The following is a 21,252-nucleotide window of genomic DNA, read 5'->3' as shown; positions in this document are numbered from 1 at the left end:
GAAGCCGCGGGCAAAAACTAGTATAATATAGGAGTAGCAGACGAGCATGCAGTCCACCTGATGGTAAGCTACTGTACATGGACATCTGTAAGCAACCCCAGATAAGAGTTCTACTTAAGGTTGCCCATAGAGGCATTGCTACTCCTGAGGACTAAGATGTAACGCCTTCGATTAATATGTCTTAATACTAGTCGAACACATTTTGAGTTCCCCGCCAAAATGTGATGCAGAATCATGCGTCTACTAGGGCCGCTAAAGGTTGTACTTATTTCACAGCAGAGGGTAATGTTATTCGCGTATGTATGTTTGTCTCATTCTTTGTCACGCTGCAGCACAAACGGCTTGACGGATTAACATATGAGGTGTCGTTGGATTCGACTAAATTGTGGGAGTGACAGGTATATTTTTAAGCAGGTTTTTTTTTGGAATAATTCTGTATGAAATAAAGTAGTTATTTATAGTAGCAAAAATATTATTTATTAAAGGGATTAGCATAAAAAGTTGTATATAATATAAAATGTGATAAAAATCAATAAGTTAGATATCAAAAAAGATTAAAATCAATGTTTTTATTTAGAGTTGGCTGCTTTGGCTTCGTTCTTGATGTCTTCATACGATGCTTGGTTCTGGAAAAGAAAGAAAAAAATATTATTACACTGTTCAGAAACGGTACCGGTAGCGCCATCTAGTGAGCGTCTGCCTACATATTGAAAGAAGCCGATGCGGATGCCCTTGTCACTTTGAAAAAAAATGTTCTTCGCACACGACAGAAAGTTCGAAATTCGTTTTTATTGAGTAGATAAACCTGAAGCCCCCTCATACTGAACATACACTATCAAAAATAGTCATAGTACTGGGATGAAATTCACGTCAAAAATCAATTCATAACTACGGCATGCACAAATCAGTCGATGCGAACTAAAAATTCCCTTTCTTAATAACGATAGGAAACATTGTAAGGATACATACGTAAGAGATCTTAAAAAAATCTCGAAGGTATGTGAAGTCTACCAATTCGCACTTGTCCAGCGCGGTGGACTGTGGCATAATCTCTCATTCTGTGAGGAGACACTTGCCCAGCAGCATGAGTTGACGATATAGCATAAATTGATTTAACAATTTACGCTATATCGTCAACTTTCAGCTTACGTCGTACTTTTCAACTTACGTTCCACATATCATCATCCCATGTGGGGAAGAGCCGTTTGAAGACAGTGGGCTCCCTCCCCTGTTTCACTCCCACCACGATGGCGGTATCCACAGTCCTGTCCAGCCCGTCGTCTTCTATGTACTCCTGTAACAAAATTATGATAATTATAAAATTATTTAAACAAGAAGAAATAATGCATGCTTATATCTTTCCTCCTAGGCCTTTTTTGACGAGGGGGAAAATTTTCAAAAGGTACCCGATGTGAGAGAGACGATTATGTCTCTTACCGCACTAAAACCTCGGTGACCGTTTTCAGCGCTGCGTAGAGGGCTCCAGGATCTTCAAAGGAACGCAAACAGAAGGGCCCTCTAAGCGCGTTGTCCCGTTGGGCTTCGCCCAAATAACTGAAACTCACCACTTCTTGTGGACATACAACAACATGCGGACACACATACCATCGTTCATTTCGGGGTCGCTGAACTGAACTGGCTGAACGGTTCAAGCTGCCACTCTTGACGCCCGCATCCCCAGAAGCCCCTTTTTGTCGTTTCTTACGACAGGCAGGGGATACCGTAGCCCTATTCTAGTCCCGGAACTACAGGGACATTCCTTGAACAGTCTCGCGTCTAGCAGTAGGAATAGATTGAAATCTCAAGCCAAGGGTACAGAAACATACACATTTTTCACATATCTAGCCCCTTTTTTTACTGACTCAATTATTGCCCTTTACAAATAATTATTTTTCACCTAGATATGTTTTTTTTTATTTATGTGGATAGATAGATTGTTTTAAATATCCTTAGTTTCCTTTCTTCCTTTTTAACTCTACTTTTAAATAATCTTACCTCAATGATCTTGTTTCTAACAGATTTGACCCTCTCCGGGATATTGACCCCTTGCCACATATATAATTCCTCGCCAGAATCCAGGATATACACTCCATCATCAGACAGATCCTGAAAAAGTTTTTTTCATAATTACATAATTAATAATAATAATCAGTATACACTTAATTAGGTAATGTATGTAGCAAATAAGGCTGTAGTCCATTTTATGGCAATAGACACTGCCGTATGGATATCTGTAATCAATCTCAGATAGAATTAAATCGTAATCCCACCTGAGGTCGGTCACAGCGTCATGACCATGCATGCAATCCACCTATTGGTAATGTACGTGCCGCCCATAGACATCTGTAATCAACCCCAGATAAGATCAAAGTTGGAACCAGAACATAGCAGCGCTTAACACTTTTATTAGGCAAAATAGGAGTGGCGGTGGCGCCGCTGGAGTTGAAACAATAAGGAAACTGATAACACTTTAACGCTTTCTACACTCACAGCCCCACACTAGGATTCCCTGTGTCGTGGGTGCTATGGACACACACATAGACAAATACACAAACACCCAGACCCAGAATCATAAATCTAAATTCATCAGTTAGAAATCTGTGGCCGGGGGTCGAAGCCGGGACCCTTTGCGCGTCGGACTGGTGGTGACCGCTCCGCCACGTGGGTCGTCTGATGTTTTATAGTTATTTCTTTCTTTCTTTCTTTTAACAGTAATAAGGATGGTAGTGCTACCATCAAACACTTCTAGCAACTTAAGAAAATATGGTACTTTTATAAAAAAAAATATGTACCAACCTCTTGAGTAAACTTCGGTGGTAGCTCCTCATATTTGATCTTGCCGGTTATGGTCACCGTCACCGCTGTCAACGTATGCGGGGTGGTCACCCTGCGGTTGAGGGTCAAACGCCATCCGGACGCGTCTTCCTTCTCCTCTGGCGCACCACCTGGAAGGAATAGAATATACTGTGGAGATTTTTATGTTCTAATCTAACAAGAGATCGCGCCACGTGTATCCTGAATCACGCTGTCAAAGTTTTTTAAATAATTCAAATTTAAATTTGTTTCAAACCACTGGACGGATCGTGCTGAAATTTGGCATGCAGGTAGATGTTATGACGTAGGCATCCGCTAAGAAACGATTTTGATCAATTCTATCCCCAAGGAGATAAATAGGGGATGAAAGTTTGTATAGATCTTCTTAATTAATAATATTACTTCGTAACGTGAGCGAAGCCGCGAGCAAAAGCTCGTCTTAAATATATTTCCTCCCTAAAAAAAACAGCTCATTACCAAGGGCTTACAAGTTTTAAGACTTACCCAAAGCTTCCCAGAACTCCTCAGGCTCCTCTCCTTGCTGAACATCGATGATTTCCTTCTCCCCCACTCCTTGCTTCACGAAGTTGAGCGCTGCTTCATTTTCCTTGGAATCCGACTCCTGACAAATTTTATAACAAAGAAAATAGAATTTGAATGTGATAGAAGCCTCTGTGGTTCGACTCCGGCGACACCACCGCCACACCTATTTCTGTTATAACAGCAGTGTAGCGCTGCTGTGTTCTGGTTTGAAGAGTGGTAAGGGAGATATACTTTTCCGACGCGTTCCAGCTTAGTTCTCAGGAGCATACGAATTTTATTCTATGAGGGGTCGATTACAGACGTCCATAGGTGGCAGTAGCCACTTACAATTAGGTAGATAGCATGCTGGTCTGCAACACATATGTTATAAAAAATCCATGATGGATTGCAAGATCATTCTTTTTTCCATTCCTTACTGACATAATTATTGTTATTATTAATATTTGATAGTAATTGTATCAAGGTTGAAATGAATATGGTAATTAATAATTTAATGAATACAATTAAGACTTATGAATGTAAATTATTATAATGACAATTTTTCTTTATTTTTCTGTAATAAATTTTGATAATTTAATTAAATATATATTTGTATACCTGACAAGTTGGAATATAGCGCAATATATGTAGCTTTTTAATACCTGTGTTTTTAATACCTGTATTCATAAATATAGAGATTTGATTTGATTTGATTCTATATCATTCGAGTATAAGGGTATAAAACGTAAACTAACCTTTCCATTCCTGACATAAACAACATCTGGAGTCTCCAGCACAAAGACGTCATCATCTTCCAGCACATCCGCGGTCTCCGGCACCTGGATCGCTCGCATATCTACTCCTAGCTCTGTGCCTTCCACCTGAGTTTGGATAGAAAAAATAAGTTTAATAATAAGATTAATATAAAATGAGTTCTTCCATCCAATAAATCGGAGTTTCTTAACCCCATCATAATGGACTATAAATAATTTTTTTTGTCTTGCCAGAGACCAACAAATATTTGGCAGTATATTCTGAGGTATGTAGATCTCGAGGACTGGAGGACTGGAAGACGCTACATACTAATTGACGAGCTTTTGCCCGCGGCTTCGCACGCGTTACGAATATTTTCATCCCCTATTTTATCCCCTTGGGGGTAGAATTGATCAAATTCCTTTCTTAGCGGATGCCTACGTCATAACATCTACCTGCATGCCAAATGTCAGCCCGATCCGTCCAGTGGTTTGGGCTGTGCGTTGATAGATCACTGCGTCAGTCAGTCACCTTTGAGTTATATGTATTTAGATTATCAAAGTAGATTTGAGACGTACTTCTGCATTTAATGTTGCTTTCCTTTTTTGCCAAAGGGAGTCAGCCTACGAACCTAGGCTAATCATGCTCTGATAGTTTCCATTCCAAACTTGTATATATGCAAGATGTTATGAAAACTTTTATAGCGTGATTCAGAAGACTAGTAGCGCCATCTCTTGACGAGTAGCGGAAAGTCACACTTTCAGTCTTACCCGGAATAGGCGAATACCGTCGTCTTCGTAGGAATTCCTCGAGTTCTCTGCCTTATATTCGTTGTCCTTGCTGCCAAACAGAATGATCAGATTGCCTGAAATTTAAAACAAGTATTTAAAACAAAGATAAATAATTCATTCTCAACCAATTTAATCAATTTTGAAGGTGATAGAGCCCTTTGTGGTTCGACTCCGGCGGCACCACCGCTGCACCTAATTCTGCCTCATAACAGCAGTGTTAGGCGCTGCTGTGTTCCGGTTTGAAGGGTGTGGTAAGGGAGACATATTTTTCCGAGGCGTCCCAGCTTAGTCCTCAGGTGTAGCGGCGTGGCCGACCTAAGGTAGGAATATGCAATTCTGGGGTTGATTACAGATGTCCATGGGTAGCAGGAGCAACTTACCATCAGGTGGACTGCATGTTTCTTTTCTGCTGCTATATTATAAAAAAATGTAAATAGAAAACGGGTTCTAACTGACACCGATCAAAGTTACGTTGCCACTGTGACGGTGATACCTATAAAATACATAGTTATTTAACATAACATAAAATACATTTCATAAAGTTATCTAACATAACATAAAATACATTTCACATAGTTATCTAACATAACATAAAATACATTTCATAAAGTTATCTAACATAACATAAAATACATTTCACATAGTTATCTAACATAACATAAAATACATTTCATAAAGTCATCTAACATAACATAAAATACATTTCATAAAGTTATCTAACATAACATAAAATACATTTCACATAGTTATCTAACATAACATAGCAGAACTATGGTGGTTCCACCTTACATGTCAATAACATACCTTTAAAGATGCTGAGGAAGTGCTTCGGCTCCTTCCCTTGAGGAACCTTTACGAGGGTCGCATTGCCGCCCAGTTCCTCCTCAATCTCCGCAGCCTGGGACAAGCCGGCTGCCTTGCTGTCCGCGTCAGCATCTGCACCCTGGTTTAGGTTTTATGAGTTATATAATATGGCAGTAGCAGACGAGCATGCAGTCCGCCTGATGGTAAGCTACTGCCGTATGGACATGTGTGGTCAAACCCCAGATAGGATTAGATATTCCTACCTGAGGTCGGCCACAGATGCGCCGCTACCCCTGAGGACTAAGCTGGAACGCCTCGGAAAACGATGTCTCACTTACCACGCCCCTCCAACTAGAACACAGCAGCGCCTAACGCTAAGGCATTATGAGGCAGAAATAGGTGTGGCGGTGGTGCTGCCGGAGTCGAACCACAAATGGTTCTACCTTCAAGTTGCAACCTTAGAGTTGCAAGCATGCTTTCCACCTGATGGTAAGTCACTGTATGGACATCTGTAACTCCATATGGAACAGGTTCTACCTGAAGCCGAACACAGCGTCGCCACTCCTGAGGACTAAGGTTACTTGTAAGTCATGCACTTCATATGTATCCATGGACATCTGGAACCAACCTTAGAAGACCAACTAAGGTTGCAAATAGATGAACCCTCTGTGGTACTGAAGACTAAGGTTTTGTTAATAGAAAAAAAACCTCTATGGTGCGGTCCTGAAGGCATTGCTGACACACATATTTCTGTTATAACAGTAGTGTAGTGCTGTGTTCTGGATAAACGGGTGTTGTAGGGAACAGAACATTACTTGATAATTTCACGAGGCATTACGTCGCTGCTAAAAAGCAGAAATGGGCAAGGCAGTAGCTTCTGTCTAACCCCAAAACAGATCAACTGTCATAAGAACTTCAACTATCCAATTTACATGGTTACATATATACTAAGCAATTTACATAAACCAAAAACTTACAATCCACACGTAAATAACATAAGCATCATCTCCATTTTCATCAGCGTATTGGTATTTGACCACATACACGTCACTCTGGTAGAGAATGGGCCGTTCTGCTAGATTCTCCGTAACATCTTCTGCGTCTCCTGCAATCCTGGTAAAGAGTGGAATCAGATTAGCCATCCGGATCTCAATCTAATTTTGAAATTAATCCAGGTAATACAGAATTATACATATAGTTCCGGATCAGAATAGAGCTACGGTATTCCCTGCTTGCCATATGCGCCTAATAGAAGATATATTCCGCGTAAAACTGCTAGTCCGCTCTGAATATAGAAATGAATCGCGTCGCCATAGCAAATTGTATGACTACACCTGCTCGCAACAACTTCAGAGCGGACTAGCAGTTTGGGACGGGCTACAGTACCATAAACACCCGAAGGTACTAGATAAGCACAATGCTCTCCCGGACTCCGAGAAGACTCCGGCTGTCTTCTGCTGGAGTTTCACTGAACATGAAATATGATCTTGGAGTACTCTACATAGTGCCACTGAGAGGTATTTAGTGCGGTCTCTTTCAAGGCATTGATGTAACTTTAAATATTTTTCAACAACAAAAAAATGTAATACAATCCCATAGATTTCTGAAATAGCAAATTAGCATCTGAAAGGGTAGAACCAGTACAGTACCCTTACCATGAGTTTTTACGTTTTGACAAATATGATTGTTTTGGTATTTGTTTACGTATTTGCCCATACAATTTCCAATCAGCGCCCCTAGCGGATTGTATCAGAACTATAGTGTCAGTAACTTAACATTAAATGTCTAAATTGACAAAATGGCGCTTTATGTTTTGTCTCTCTTTTTTGCGAACATGTGAGGCAGACAGAAAGACTTGAGCACTTACTTATTGTTACGTTTACTCAGTCTACTGAAGCAAACGGAACAGAATAATGGATTGAGTAAACGTAACGTAAAATTGTGGAATTTTTGAAAACTCCTGGTAAGGGTACAGTTTGTTGGCCACAACTACTGTAAAACAGTTGTTACGTTTCGAAGGTTGTGGATGCCATCTGCTTCAAACCCAACGTTTTCCACCCATCCATCCAAAGCATCCATCCATCCATCCAAAGCATCCATCCATCCAAAGCATCCACCCATCCATCCATCCATCCAAAGCTCCCATCCATCCAAAGCATCCATCCATCCAAAGCATCCATCCATCCAAATGTATGCTTCTTTGCTACTTCTATGTTCTACATCAAAATTACTTTGTTAGTAGCCTTTTCTACAACTTGCTACATTTACTAGCCAACTGGTGATTTGTAAAAAAATCATTTTTACCAAAAGAAATAGATTTTAAAGGCTTTAAATGCTTTCGAAAGCTACATACCTGGTGACAGTCAGCGAGCCGTCCCCAGCATCAGGCATATATCCTCGGGCGGCGGCGCTCTTTCCGATGATCTTGGCTGTCGTGGCCACCTCGTCCGCATCAGCGGAGTAGTAACCAGCATCTGTGGGATAAATGATTCTGATTAATTTCTCTCTTAACATCTTTCAAAGAATCGGCCATATAGAAGGTATAATTTACGACAGAGCGTCTCTATACAGAGGAATAGAAGTATCAAATCAAATCAAATCAATTTTTTTATTCAAGATAGGTCCTTTACAGAGCACTTTTTGAATGTCAATACAACTACCACCTCACAAGGTGTTTCTTTATGGAGAAGAGCGGCGAAAGAAACTCCTATTGTTTTATAATATAGGAGTAGCAGACGAGCATACAGTCCAACTGATGGTAAGTGGCTACTGCCGTATGGACATCTGTAATCAACCCCAGATAGAATTAGATATTCCTACCTGAGGTCGGCCACAGATGCGCCGCTACCCCTGAGGAATAAGCTGGAACGCCTCGGAAAAGTCTGTCTCCCTTACCACACCCTTCAAAACGGAACACAGCAGCGCTTAACATTACTGCAAAGCCGGAGTCGAACTACAGAGGGTCCTGTTATAACAGCAGTGTTAAACGCTGCTGTGTTCTGGTTTGAAGAGTTTGGTAAGCAGACATACTTATCAGAGGTTTTCCAACTTAATCCTCAGGAGTAGCGGCGCATATGTGCCCGATCAGAGAATCTAATCTTATCTAGGGTACATTACTAGTGTCTTTAGGCGGCAGTAGCCACTTACCATCAGGTGGACTGCATGCTCGTTAGCTATTGCTATGCTATAAAAATACAGGGAAAGACTGCTCTATTTCTCTTGATAAATATTAACTCTTCGACATTAAAACTTACCAATTTCGGAAACCATAGCCCTGATGGTGCTGACGCCAGTGTCCCAGTTATGGAAGTACTGCTTGAAGATGCTGCTCTCCACGCCTTCTGATAGCCTGGTCACGTGGACCTGGGGATGTTGGAAAATAAATTATTGTACCGCGACATACTATGTTTAAAATATGATGGAATAATGGAAGCAAATCATGGAAAATTAGGGAATTATGGCCATTTATGAAATGTGTTTTAAATGATTCTTAAAGTTCATCATCATCATCATCATCATCAACTCATTACTGTCCCGCTGCTGGACACGGGTCTCCTCTCAGAATGAGAAGGATTAGGCCATAGTCCACCGCGCTGGCCAAGTGCGTATTGGTAGACTTCACATAGGTACGTATGAGAACTTTTTTTAAAGGTTTCCTCACGACGTTTTCATTTTTTTCCTTCATTGTGCATGACCTAAGACCGCATTACGACTAACGAGGGTCCAGATATGATCTTCGGTATTACTGTCACATAGTTATAATAACTTACCCATACATTAGTAAAGATACCTCGCCGCCTTGAAATTGAATGAAGCCACAAACGGCTTATTAGCAAGTTCTTTTTTTGAATTCTTGACAAATAAAAACATTTTTAGAGAAAATTTACGAATAAGTAACTAATACTGCGTAATTCCCATAATAAATAAACAATTATTTCAAATATTTTAGGGACATTTTAGCACGGAGACGTGGCAAAACTTTTTTACACAACTATTTCAATTCTCAAAACTGGGTACATTTTCTTGTTAGGAGTGAGTAATCTTTACTAATCTATGAACTTACCCAAGCAGGATATCCTTTCAGATCAAGATATTGCTGAACAATATCGTTGTAATTCTTCTTGATTTCAGCATCCACGTCTCTGCCGAGCCAGACATACACGCCTGAACATGGCGTATCCAGGATGTATACTCCCTGTAATAAAATTATGTGGTTTAATATAGGTAGACTTTGAAGGCAAACAATATATATTTCTGTCTAATAACAGCAGTGTCGTCGTTTAAAACGCTCTGAAGAAAAGCGTATTGTTTTGTGAAATGTGTTAGATACACATTAGCTGATCTCATGTACCTACTCAAGTAGGAGTCTAATCTTATTTGGGATTGATGAAAGATGTCCATGTGCGGGTGTTGCCACTTACCATCAGGTGGGCTGAATGCTCATTTGATGCTTCTATAATATAAAAAGGGGGGACTGCCGATAGAAGTGAAAACTTGGTGTGGTAAGGGAGACAGACTTTTCCGAGGCGTTCCAGCTTAGTCCTCAGGGGTAGCGGTGCATCTGTGGCCGACCTCAGGTGGGAATATCTAATCCTACCAGAGGTTGATTACAGATGTCCATGGGCGGCAGTAGCCACTTACCATCAGGTGGACTGCATGCTCGTCTGCTACTCCTGTATTACAAAAAAAAATATGGTTTGAACTAGAAGCTTCTCATTTTCTTTTACTGTAAGGTAATATTGGAAATGAGACTTTAAAATTAAATGTGTGTTATGGAGTTATTTTTCCGTTTTATAACAAAATACAAAGCGTTTTATATATATATATATATATTTTTTTATATATAATATAAGAGTAGCAGACGAGCATGCAGTCCACCTGATGGTAAGTGGCTACTGCCGCCCATGGACATCTGTAATCAAACCCCAGATAGGATTAGATATTCCTACCTGAGTTCGGCCACAGATGCGCCGCTACCCCTGAGGACTAAGCTGGAACGCCTCGGAGAAGTCTGTCTCCCTTACCACACCCTTCAAACCGGAACAAAGCAGCGCCTAACACTGCTGTTATTAGGTAGAAATAGGTGTGGATTTTTATAATATTACTTAGCAAACGTGCATGCAGTCCACCTGATGGTACCTGTACTGCTGCCCAAGGACATCTGTAATCAGCTACACAAGATAAGAGTTCTACCTGAGGTTGGCTACTGATGAGTTGCTATCTTTGAGGGCTTCGTAAAAGTATATCTCCCTTACCACACCCTTCAAACCAGAATGCAGCAGCGCTTAACACTGCTGTTATTTTTTTTTTTTTTTTTAATCCGTGTTGTTTCTCTTATTACTTTACGAGCTTTTGACCGCGGCTTCGCTCGCGTTACGAAGTAACATTATTAACTAAGAAGATTTATACAAACTTTCATCGCCTATTTTATCCCCTTGGGTCTAGAATTGATCAAAATCCTTTCTTAGCGGATGCCTACGTCATAACATCTACCTGCATGCCAAATTTCAGCCCGATCCGTCCAGTGGTTTGGGCTGTGCGTTGATAGATCATTATGTCAGTCAGTCACCTTTGAGTTATATACAGGGTGAATTTTTCAAACGGGCCTTCAGGGCCAAATCCGAAACCATAAGGATTAGCGAAAAATACTGAAAGGAGTTACGAGGCCGATTTTGATAAAAATTAAAACTGCATCATTAGTTTTTGAAAATATATTTTTCCTTAGCCGGGAATCGAACGAGTTCATTTTGAAAAAAAATACACCCTCTATATTATTCCACTATCTTATAGTGTCGCTTATAAGGATCAAATTCTGGGAAGTAATGTTATGTGACAAATTGAAGAAAAAGGAAAATTTTGAAGAAAATACATATTTTTTCATACATTGGCATACTAATCCTTAAGGATTATACATAACAAATGATTTATGTATAATTCTTTAGAAACATACATAAGTCATATCATTGAAGAATTTGTTGGTTAGTCAATTAATTATTCGATGTTATGACCATGACATACGGCTTAGTATGAGAAAGTAATAGTTTGGAAAATAAGTTACCGCCGTTTTTAGGATTTATTTTTTAATAAAAACAGGTAACTGATTAATTAGTAAATCCTTGTTGTTTGTTGTTTACAACTTCGTTTCAACGTTAAGTATGATTTTCAATATCTCTTTGTTAAGTACTCACTCGAATTTGACTCAAAAAAGTCATTCTCGCAAATTGTCAAATTTACATCTGTATTAAACGAAACACCGCCCATAGCAAGTTAAATCTATTATAATGGTCCTAAAAATAACCTTAACTAAGTCGAACATAAAAATATAAATTCTTGGAGAACAAAACGTCCGCTTCCGAACGATTTGAATCATTGAGCCCAAAAAAATTATTAATACGCGAAATGTTTAAATTGATAAATGGCGGGAACTTATCTGCCAAATTAATATGAAAAAATATGTATTTTCTTAAAATTGAGGCTTTTCCTTTAGTTTGTTATTTATCATTACTTCCCAGATTTTGATCCTTATAAACAACACTATCAAATAGTGGAATAATATAGAGGATGTATTTTTTTCAAAATGAACTCATTCGATTCCCGGCTAAGGAAAAAGTTATTTTAAAAAACTAACGATGCAGTTTTAGTTTTTATCAAAATCGGCCTCGTAACTTCTTTCAGTATTTTTCGCTAATCCTTATAGTTTCGGATTTGGCCCTGACGGCCCGTTTTAAAAATTCACCCTGTATATTTGTAAGATAAGATAAGAAAGATGAACTGTATTTAAAATGTTTCTCTGTTCAATATTTATATTTGTGCTTTAACAGGGGGTGTAAACTGCGTTGCGGTATCGCGAAAGAATACATTTTTTTTTTTATTATTTTTATTTGTAATATAGGAGTAGCAGACGAGCATGCAGTCCACCTGATGGTAAGTGGCTACTGCCGCCCATGGACATCTGTCATCAACCCCAGATAGGATTAGATATTCCTACCTGAGGTCGGCCACAGTTGCGCCGCTACCCCTGAGGACTAAGCTGGAACTCCTCCGAAAAGTCTGTCTCCCTTACCACACCCTTCAAACCGGAACACAGCAGCGCCTAACACTGCTGTTATTAGGCAGAAATAGGTGTGGCGGTGGCGCCACTGGAGTCGAACCAAAGGGTTCTACAACCTTCTAAGTATTTCAACTACTCACATCAGAAGACAGTTTATTCTGCTTGTAAGGTTTGCGGAGTTCGACCAGCTCGATCTCATCTCCGAGTAACACACGGTACAAGTAGACCGCTGATATGTCCTCACGTGCATACATCTGTAAATAAAATAATAATTATAGTTAAAAAACTAAAAACCACGCTAAATTGGATTCCTGACGATCCTGATGAATGAGACAAAATTATTAAAATCATATATCGTCATATATACAGGTCAAGTTCGCGTATGCGCTGAGTACAACCGATTATCAACTAAGAACGTAAATATTGATATTTTTCACGACACTATACTCAACTTTAAAAAGAGGCTCATCTCTCTTCTCTGTCCTGAGTAAGCCATATATATTTTATTTTTGTTTTTTCATATGTATGTACTTAATATGTGTTTACTACTTTTTTTTTTCTCAATAACATGTCTCAAATTTGGCGATTGTTGTACACTCCAGTAAGTGGCATGCATACTGGCCTATATCTTGTGAATGTTACTTATATGAATGTTTGTATGTTATGCTGTTGTTGTGTCTAAAATAAATAAATAAGTTAGTAAAAGTGTGGTAAAAAAGAGAAATTGAAAGAAAGAAAATACTTATATTGTTAGTTAGAATATAATACAACTGTTAAAAATTGGATCTAAAATAAATTAGATCAGTAAGAGCAGTAACCAGGTCAGGTAGGCAATTCTGATTTTCCGAAGTTACGTAGGTGGTAAGAAATTAAATTACCTGGTTTTAAATGACAGAAAAATTGTGAGTAAACCTATAATGCCGTGCCGACAGCCAGGACCGAGCTATTGGCTAGTCACCTCTCACTCGAGCACTCTGTACACTCAACCAGGCGCATGAACAACTTGACGTATTTTCATGCAACTTGAGTGAATTCGCAATAGTTGTGCTTCATATAATATGTTTAATGAAGTAGGAATGTAGGGAAGAATTTAGTTAAGTATTTAAAATAAGGCCTCTCTATCGTATTGGGTGTTTAGCCTGTAAGGATAGATGTAATGGTGTTTTAAGAATAAATAAATAATAACCCAGACATCAGATAGCAGACAAAGTTTAGAAAACCTTTTAGTTTGACAATAATGGCTGTCGCAATGCTGGGCACGGATCTGGGCAGAGGTAGACCATAGTCCACCGCGCTATCTAAGTCCTAATCAGTAAACTTCGAACACTATTGAGACCTTTTTTTTAACTCTCACACTTTAACTTTCCATACCGTGTCTTCCTTCACTGTTTAAACAAGTGATCATTTTCTTATACTTACGCATTTTTTTTTGAAAATTCAAAAGTGGGTGCCTGTGATTTTAGATCCTCAACTAAAAGGCAAACTTTCTAATCTCTAGACAGTTTGTTTCTCTACTGCTTGTTTTGTATTATGTACAAGTAAATGACGTTAAATATATCAGTAATGTGGCTTAAGCTTGTTTCTCTACTGCTTGTTTTGGATTAAATTTCAATTCAATTCGTGAAATTTAAATTGAATTCAAAAGAAAATGACGTCAAATAGTTCAGTAATAAGAGTTAAAGATTTAAGGAACTAACGTTAATATTATTACACTAATGCACTTACATCAGTAGAATCCTCTTCAACAAGGTCGTCTTTGGAGCCCGAGCCCAGGGCCTCGAAGAACATAGCGACATCATCATCAGACGAAAATTCATCTAAAAACATCAATAGAATATGGCAATGTTACGATTTTCCGCTACTCGATACAAGATGGCGTTGCACGACCTTGAATCACGCTATCAATTTTTTCTAAATATCTAGTATTTTTAAAGTGAAAACTTCTTTAGGTTTAAGCACTTCTTGGAGTGAAAAAAAATATGGAACTCACGTTGTCATCGAACGTTTTATGGTCAAATTAAAGTTATATAATAATCTAATAGCTCAACGATACAATTCACAAGTTATTTCGTTTTTTTTATAATATAGGAGTAGCAGACGAGCAAGCAGTTCACTTGATGGTAAGTGGCTACTGCCGCCCATGGACATCTGTAATCAACCCCAGATAGGATTAGATATTCCCACCTGAGGTCGGCCACAGATTCGCCGCTACCCCTGAGGACTAAGCTGGAACGCCTCGGAAAAGTCTGTCTCCCTTACCACACCAAGTTTTCACTTCTATCGGCAGTCCTCCCTTTTTATATTATAGAAGCATCAAATGAGCATTCAGCCCACCTGATGGTAAGTGGCAACACCCGCACATGGACATCTGTCATCAATCCCAAATAAGATTAGACTCCTACTTGAGATCGTCTACCAATACGTTGCCGCCCCAGACGACTACGAAAATTAAAACACCTTCTTATGGGTGTTCCTTTCTTGCCACACCCTTCAGACCAGAACACAGCAGCGCCACACTGCTGTTAGAAGAGAAATAGGTGTGGCGATGCTCTCGAGTCGGACCACGAAGGACTATCATAAGCTTCATGAGCTTAGTGGAGCATTGTACTCCAAAGGTATAATATTGATAGTGGTAGCTCAATATGGTTACCGTTATCAAATCGTTGCAAACATAATTGATTTATATCAAGAGCTATTAAGATCGGCTTAAAAGATAAAATATAGATTTTGCAGATCATAATATCAGATTAGATACAGACAATTTAAGATAGTTTGTAGTAGCCGACTTATAATGAGGCGACTATCTTTCCTCAGGTGTTGCAAATGTGATCGTCTTCAGATAGAGCCTGTTACCTTACCATGAGTTTTCAAAACATCCCACAATTTTACGTTACGTTTACTCAATCCATTATTCTGTTCCTTGTGCTTCAATAGACTGAGTAAACGTAACAATAAGTAAGTGTTCAAGTGACGATAAACTTTTTGTCTCCCTCACATGTTCGCAAAAAAGACAAAATATAAAGCGCCATTTTGTTCATTTAGACATTTAATGTTACGTTACTGACACGATAGTTCAGATAGTTCACGATAGTTCTGACATAATCCGCTAGGGGCGCTGATTGGAAATTGTATGGGCAAATACGTAAACAAATACTAAAACAGTTATATTTGTCAAAACGGAAAAACTCATGGTAAGGGTATTGTTTTATTTGGAGTTGGTGACGGTTGTCTATGGGCGGCAGTGGCATTGGAGTATTAAAAAGGTGAGATTTGTGCTTCGACTCCGGCGACATCACCGCCACACCTATATCTACCTAGTAACAGCAGTGTTAAGCGCTATATTTTCTGGTTTGAAGGGTGTGGTAATGGAGACATACTTTTCCGAGGCGTTCCAGCTTAGTCCTCAGGGGTAGTGGCGCATCTGTGATCGGCCTTAGATAGGAATCTAATTCTATCTGGGGTGGATTACAGATGTCTGTGGGCGGCAGAAGTGGATTGCATCCATGCTCGTCTGCTACTCCTATATTAAAAAAAAATCAGCGGCCTTTACCAATAATTTCAATGGTAGCACGTCCATTATGATAATCATCCCTCAGGGTGTTGGCAACGCTAATGATCTTCCGTCTCTGAGTAGCTTTAGCACCTTCCGGCATGAGCACGAAGATATCGTGGTCTACTTCGAGGATGAAGCAATGGTTTGCTGTCAGCGAGCTGGCTTCAGCTGGCACCTGTCATAGGAAATAGGTTTTTATTATGATTAAACTATGTGTTAGAGCACCTAATAGGTCTAAGGCTCGAAACAAAAGAATGGACTGTATCGCCCGCACATTAAGAGGCGAACACTATGGAAAAACGAGAATCTCTGATTTTACGATTTCGTTTGCGTAAGCCCGTAAGTAGCCCATTGTAGAGCTTGGATAGTGAAATTAAATAGAAGTGGCAAATGAGCGTGCAGTCTACCTGTCGGTAAGTGGCTACTGCCGCCCATGGACATCTGTAATCAACTCCAGATAGAATTAGATATTCCTACCTGAGATCTGCCACAGATGCGTTACCCCTGAAGACTAAGCTGGAACGCCTTGAAAAAGCACGTCTCCCTTACCTCGCCTTCAAACCAGAACACAGCAGCCTTTAACACTGCTGTTATTAGACAGAAAAAGGTGTAGCGGTGATGCTTCTGGAGTAGAACCACAAAGGTTTTCATGATACCTTCAAAGCTTAAAGGTGTGTGAGGTGTACCTTGTTAAACTACTGCCTTGGCGCATCATCTAAACTCTCCACCATATAAGATTATACCTTTCGATCTGATCTGACCTGGTGGTCTGCATATTCGTTGTTTCTAATATAAATCTTCGTTTTAATATAAAATACCTCTAAAATCCTCATGTTGTCGCATCCTGACAGCTTGAGCAGTCGTTTTTCAGCGCCAGCATTGGTTTCCACTTGGTTGAACCCTGATTCGTTGCCACCTTCCATGTATCTTATTGCTGAAACACACACAAGTTAAAACCAACTATTTCAGCAACTGCAGTAGACGTATTTAAAGGTAGTGGTTCTTATGTGGTTCGGCTCCGTCGGAACCACCCTCACATCTGCCTAATATCAGCACTGTTAAGCGCTTCTGTGTTCTGGTTTACAGGATGTGGTAAGGGAGATATACTTTTTCGAGGCGTTCCAGCTTAGTGCTCAAGAGAAGAAACGCATCTATGGTCAATTTTAGTCGTAATCTAATCTTATTGGGTGTTGATTACAGATGTCCATGGGTGGCAGTAGCCACTCGCTACTTGAATATAAAAATGGGAGGACCAATTTTTTTCGCTTACATATCTTCCTAGAGTATTTACGACCTCTACCAATAACGTTTTGTAAACCACGCTACGCTATATGTACCATATATCTTTCATATTCTTCTTACCTGGTAGGAAATAACCCAAGAACTGGCTGGACTCGTGGCCTTGGACTTCCCGGTGGTGGACCGCGCGACCACCCAGCATGTCGTCCAAGGTTACCGTGTGGATTGCTGCTGAGCCCTTCTTATCCTGGGTGGTGTTGCCACCGAGCCAGAAATGAGCGTCGTAACTTAAGGACGTTGTGTCATCACCTGTAGTCTGAAATTATGTCTTCGTCTCACAAAAAAAAGTTTAAATGTGTCGTTAAACAAACGCTATGTAAAAAAACATACTATAAAAAAATTTCAAAATTTCGGTGGACGAGTATGAATACCGTCTGACTTATGAGGAGACCTTAGTCCTCAGTGGCAACGCATGTGACCGGCTTCAGGTAGAACTTGCTCTATATGGAGTTGGTTAGATGTCCATACAGTGACTTACCATCAGGTGGACTGTAAGCTACAAAAACATACCTTTAAAACAATGTAGGAGTCCCCGTTATAGAATTTTCCGTACATTCTCTGCTCAATTGGCACCGGTTCGAATTTCTGAAAAAAAGTTTGGTGTGAATGTTCTAAATTTTGCAAGCTTTCATAGTTAAGTATACTTCAGAATTCTTTCAAGTAGTAGTCTAAGTAGGTTGGCAACTAAATTCCTATCATTTCTGAGGTTTATTTGTTAATAAAAGCATAATATGTTTTGTATGATATTAATCAATGTATTCTTCCTTGTTTACAACTTATTACCGATCTTTCAAATGATTTATAAGTAGTATCTTTTTGGTAAAAATCACTCAGTTTCGACTCAAAAAAGTGATACAACCAACTTAATACCGTTTCCGTCCAGGTCATAGTACGGCTACTGCATTACTTAAAATCACTGACGACATACGCATGGGGATGGATAATCAACAGCTGACAGTGTTGACGCTGTTGGATTTCAGCAACGCGTTCAACGCTGTTGATTTCGATATCCTCTTGGGGGTCTTGCGTTCTCTCTACATATCTCCGACGGCTATTGACTGGTTTCATAGTTACTTGTATGGCCGCCGTCAGCGGATTCAAATTGACGACAAATTTTCCTACTGGTCGAATACTGTTGCCGGTGTACCGCAAGGTGGCGTGTTGTCTCCTCTCCTATTTACTATTTTCATAAATTCTATTAGTCTTCATCTCACCTCTCTCTACCATTTATATGCAGACGATTTACAAATCTACAACCATGCTTGCCTAAACAACTTACCCAACGCTATCAAGATTACTAATGCTGATTTGGATTGCATCTCGATTTGGAGTAAAACCTTTGGTCTGAAATTAAATGCCACCAAGTCCCAGGCAATTATTATAGGGAGTTCGCGTTTAATCTCTAGGATTGATTGGGACAACTTGCCCCCAATTGTACTTAATGATGTGCATATTCCTTTTAGTAACAAGGTAAAAAATCTGGGTATCTACATGGACCAGCACCTTTCATGGATACCTCAGATTTCAGAGGTCAGTAGGAAGCTCTTTGCTGCAGTGAGCTCGCTACGAAGGCTAAAAAATGTTTTACCCATTCCAACTAAAATTACGCTTGCACAGTCTCTCCTCCTACCAATACTTGACTATGCTGATGTGTGTTATCCTGACATTACCGAGGAGCAATTAAATAAACTTGAGCGTCTCCAAAACTTATGTATACGGTTTATATTTGGCTTAAGAAAGTATGACCATGTTTCAGAATATCGTGCTAAGCTCAAGTGGCTCCCAATTCGTCTTCGCCGGAATGCTCATATTCTATCTCTTCTCTATTGTTTACTGTTTAATCCAACTGCTCCTCCTTACCTCAAACAACGCTTCCAGTTTCTCCACTTGTCCCATGACCGATCCCTTCGTTCCTCAGAAAATCTTGCTCTCTATACTCCCTCTCACTCAACTTCCTTTTACAAAAAATCCTTCACTGTATCCGCTATCCGTCTTTGGAACTCCCTTCCTGTATTTATTCGTTACTCTCAATCCTTATACTCCTTCAAAAACCTCGTCAAATCTCATTACCTTCAACTCTAACTGTCTTTCTTTCCTCTGCTCCTTCTAAATGTGTGCTCTTACTGTCAATAATTTTTAAACAGTATTAATTTTGTTTTTAATTTTTAATTTACAATTAGTTACTCTATAATTATAAGTATGTATATCAAGTATGTCAATTATTTATTTATTTATAATTATATTTTAAATTTACGCTTGTTTTTATGTGTTATGTAGGTAGATTTTTAACTATTATTTATTTGCACCCTACCTATTCTTATAATCATCCACTCTTTAACTCCTCACCCTAAGGTTGCCTGGAAGAAATCGCTGTCTTAGCGATAAGGCCGCCTTTTGTATCGTTCAATATTTGTATGTTTTTATTCTTGTATTCTGTTGTTTTTGGGTACAATAAAGAATATTATTATTATTATTATTAATACATTATTATTTATATACATACTTAATAATGCAATCAATTATTTTTATTTCATGCTTGTCAATTTATTATTGAAAGGAAAGAAACTGCGCGATATAGCAATCTTAAATTCCATTTTAAAAACCTAAACTTGAATAACAAAAAATCCAAGACAACAAAACGTCTTCTTTCCAATGATTAAAAACATTTTTTTAAAACATTACAAACACACATAGGTTCTGCTTACTAATGAACAATTTGAAAAAATGGCGGAAACTTAGTTGCCAGCCTAGTTTATCATTATACAAACCGATATTATTAAAAATCGAATCCACTTACGTCAATCGTCCATATTTCGATGCCAGGTTCCTGGCCGGCTTCAGAAAAAGCTGGATGTTCCATCACACAGAATAATAAAAAACGTTAATTCTGTTTAAAGATACGATAGTTTCTGGCTTAAAACCCGGCTTCGTATGAATCATAGCATGATAACAGATAAGATGGGGACTGATAACGGGTTTATCGATTTTGCATGATTACCTTGTTTATAAGTTCGGCGATTTTTCGCCTGATAGAAGCTTATAAAACTTATAACTGGTGTAATTTGATGGGGTAGATACCATCTCCACACATATTTTTAGCGAGAAGTCGTTCTGTATCTCGATGGAAGTGTGTGGGTTGTTTTTTTAATTTTTTTATAATATTGAAGCAAACGAGCATGCGGTCCACCTAATGGTCAGTGGCTACTGCCGCTCATGGACATCTGTAATCAACCCCAGATAACGTTTTTCTTACCTGAGGTCAACCACAGGTGCGCCGATATCTCTGAGTTACCTTTTCCAAGGCGTTCCAGGTTAGTACCTGGAACGCCTTGGAAAAGTTTGTCTCCCTTGCCACACTCTTCAAACCAGAACACAGCAGCGCTACACTGCTGTTATAACAGAAATAGGTGTGGCGGTGGTGCCGCCGGAGTCGAACCACAAGGGGTTCTACCACCTCTACCGCCAAAGCATGTGTGATCGGCTTCAGGTAGAACCTATTCTATATAGAGTTGGTTACAGATGGTCATTGATGGCAGTGACTACTTATTTTCAGGTGGACTTCATTCTTGTAAATTATTATAAAACTTTTATTCGCGGCTTCGCTCGTGGTCAGAGGTTTTTATATATTCCTCGGGAACGCTACTTTTTTTTAATAAAAGGTACCC

At 39.2% G+C, this 21,252-nt stretch overlaps 1 protein-coding gene across 1 annotated transcript; it reads right to left on the bottom strand.

The window, feature by feature from the left end:
• Positions 1-569: 569 nt before the first annotated feature.
• LOC140755618 (gelsolin) lies at positions 570-20,461 on the bottom strand. Its single transcript, XM_073090920.1, has 19 exons — positions 20,385-20,461; positions 18,098-18,172; positions 17,651-17,843; positions 17,107-17,222; positions 16,286-16,463; positions 14,461-14,552; positions 12,876-12,989; positions 9,748-9,879; positions 8,939-9,047; positions 8,038-8,158; positions 6,662-6,797; positions 5,685-5,823; positions 4,860-4,954; positions 4,092-4,217; positions 3,319-3,436; positions 2,797-2,945; positions 1,996-2,106; positions 1,169-1,294; positions 570-626 (listed from the first exon to the last, which is right to left on the bottom strand). Exons 1-19 carry the CDS (start codon positions 20,445-20,447, stop codon positions 570-572), a joined length of 2,250 nt encoding a protein of 749 aa, XP_072947021.1. The 5' UTR covers positions 20,448-20,461.
• Between the last annotated feature and the right edge of the window lie 791 nt (positions 20,462-21,252).

Source organism: Epargyreus clarus, unplaced genomic scaffold, assembly GCF_041222505.1.
Source record: "Epargyreus clarus isolate Ecla_fem2 unplaced genomic scaffold, WU_Ecla_fem_2.2 ptg000033l, whole genome shotgun sequence".
In the NCBI taxonomy this organism is placed as follows: Eukaryota; Metazoa; Arthropoda; class Insecta; order Lepidoptera; family Hesperiidae; genus Epargyreus; species Epargyreus clarus.
The sequence above is the reverse complement of the archived record's forward strand: the minus strand, read 5'-3'. Positions and strand labels throughout refer to the sequence as shown.

Excerpts from the sequence above, each read along its gene's own strand:
- LOC140755618 (XM_073090920.1), bottom strand. The coding sequence starts at position 20,447 with ATGGAACATCCAGCTTTTTCTGAAGCCGGCCAGGAACCTGGCATCGAA. Across the intron at positions 9,880-12,875 it reads AGAATAAACTGTCTTCTGAT|GGAGTATACATCCTGGATAC; the intron begins GTGAGTAGTTGA and ends ATTTTATTACAG. Across the intron at positions 6,798-8,037 it reads GGCTCGCTGACTGTCACCAG|GATTGCAGGAGACGCAGAAG; the intron begins GTATGTAGCTTT and ends ACTCTTTACCAG.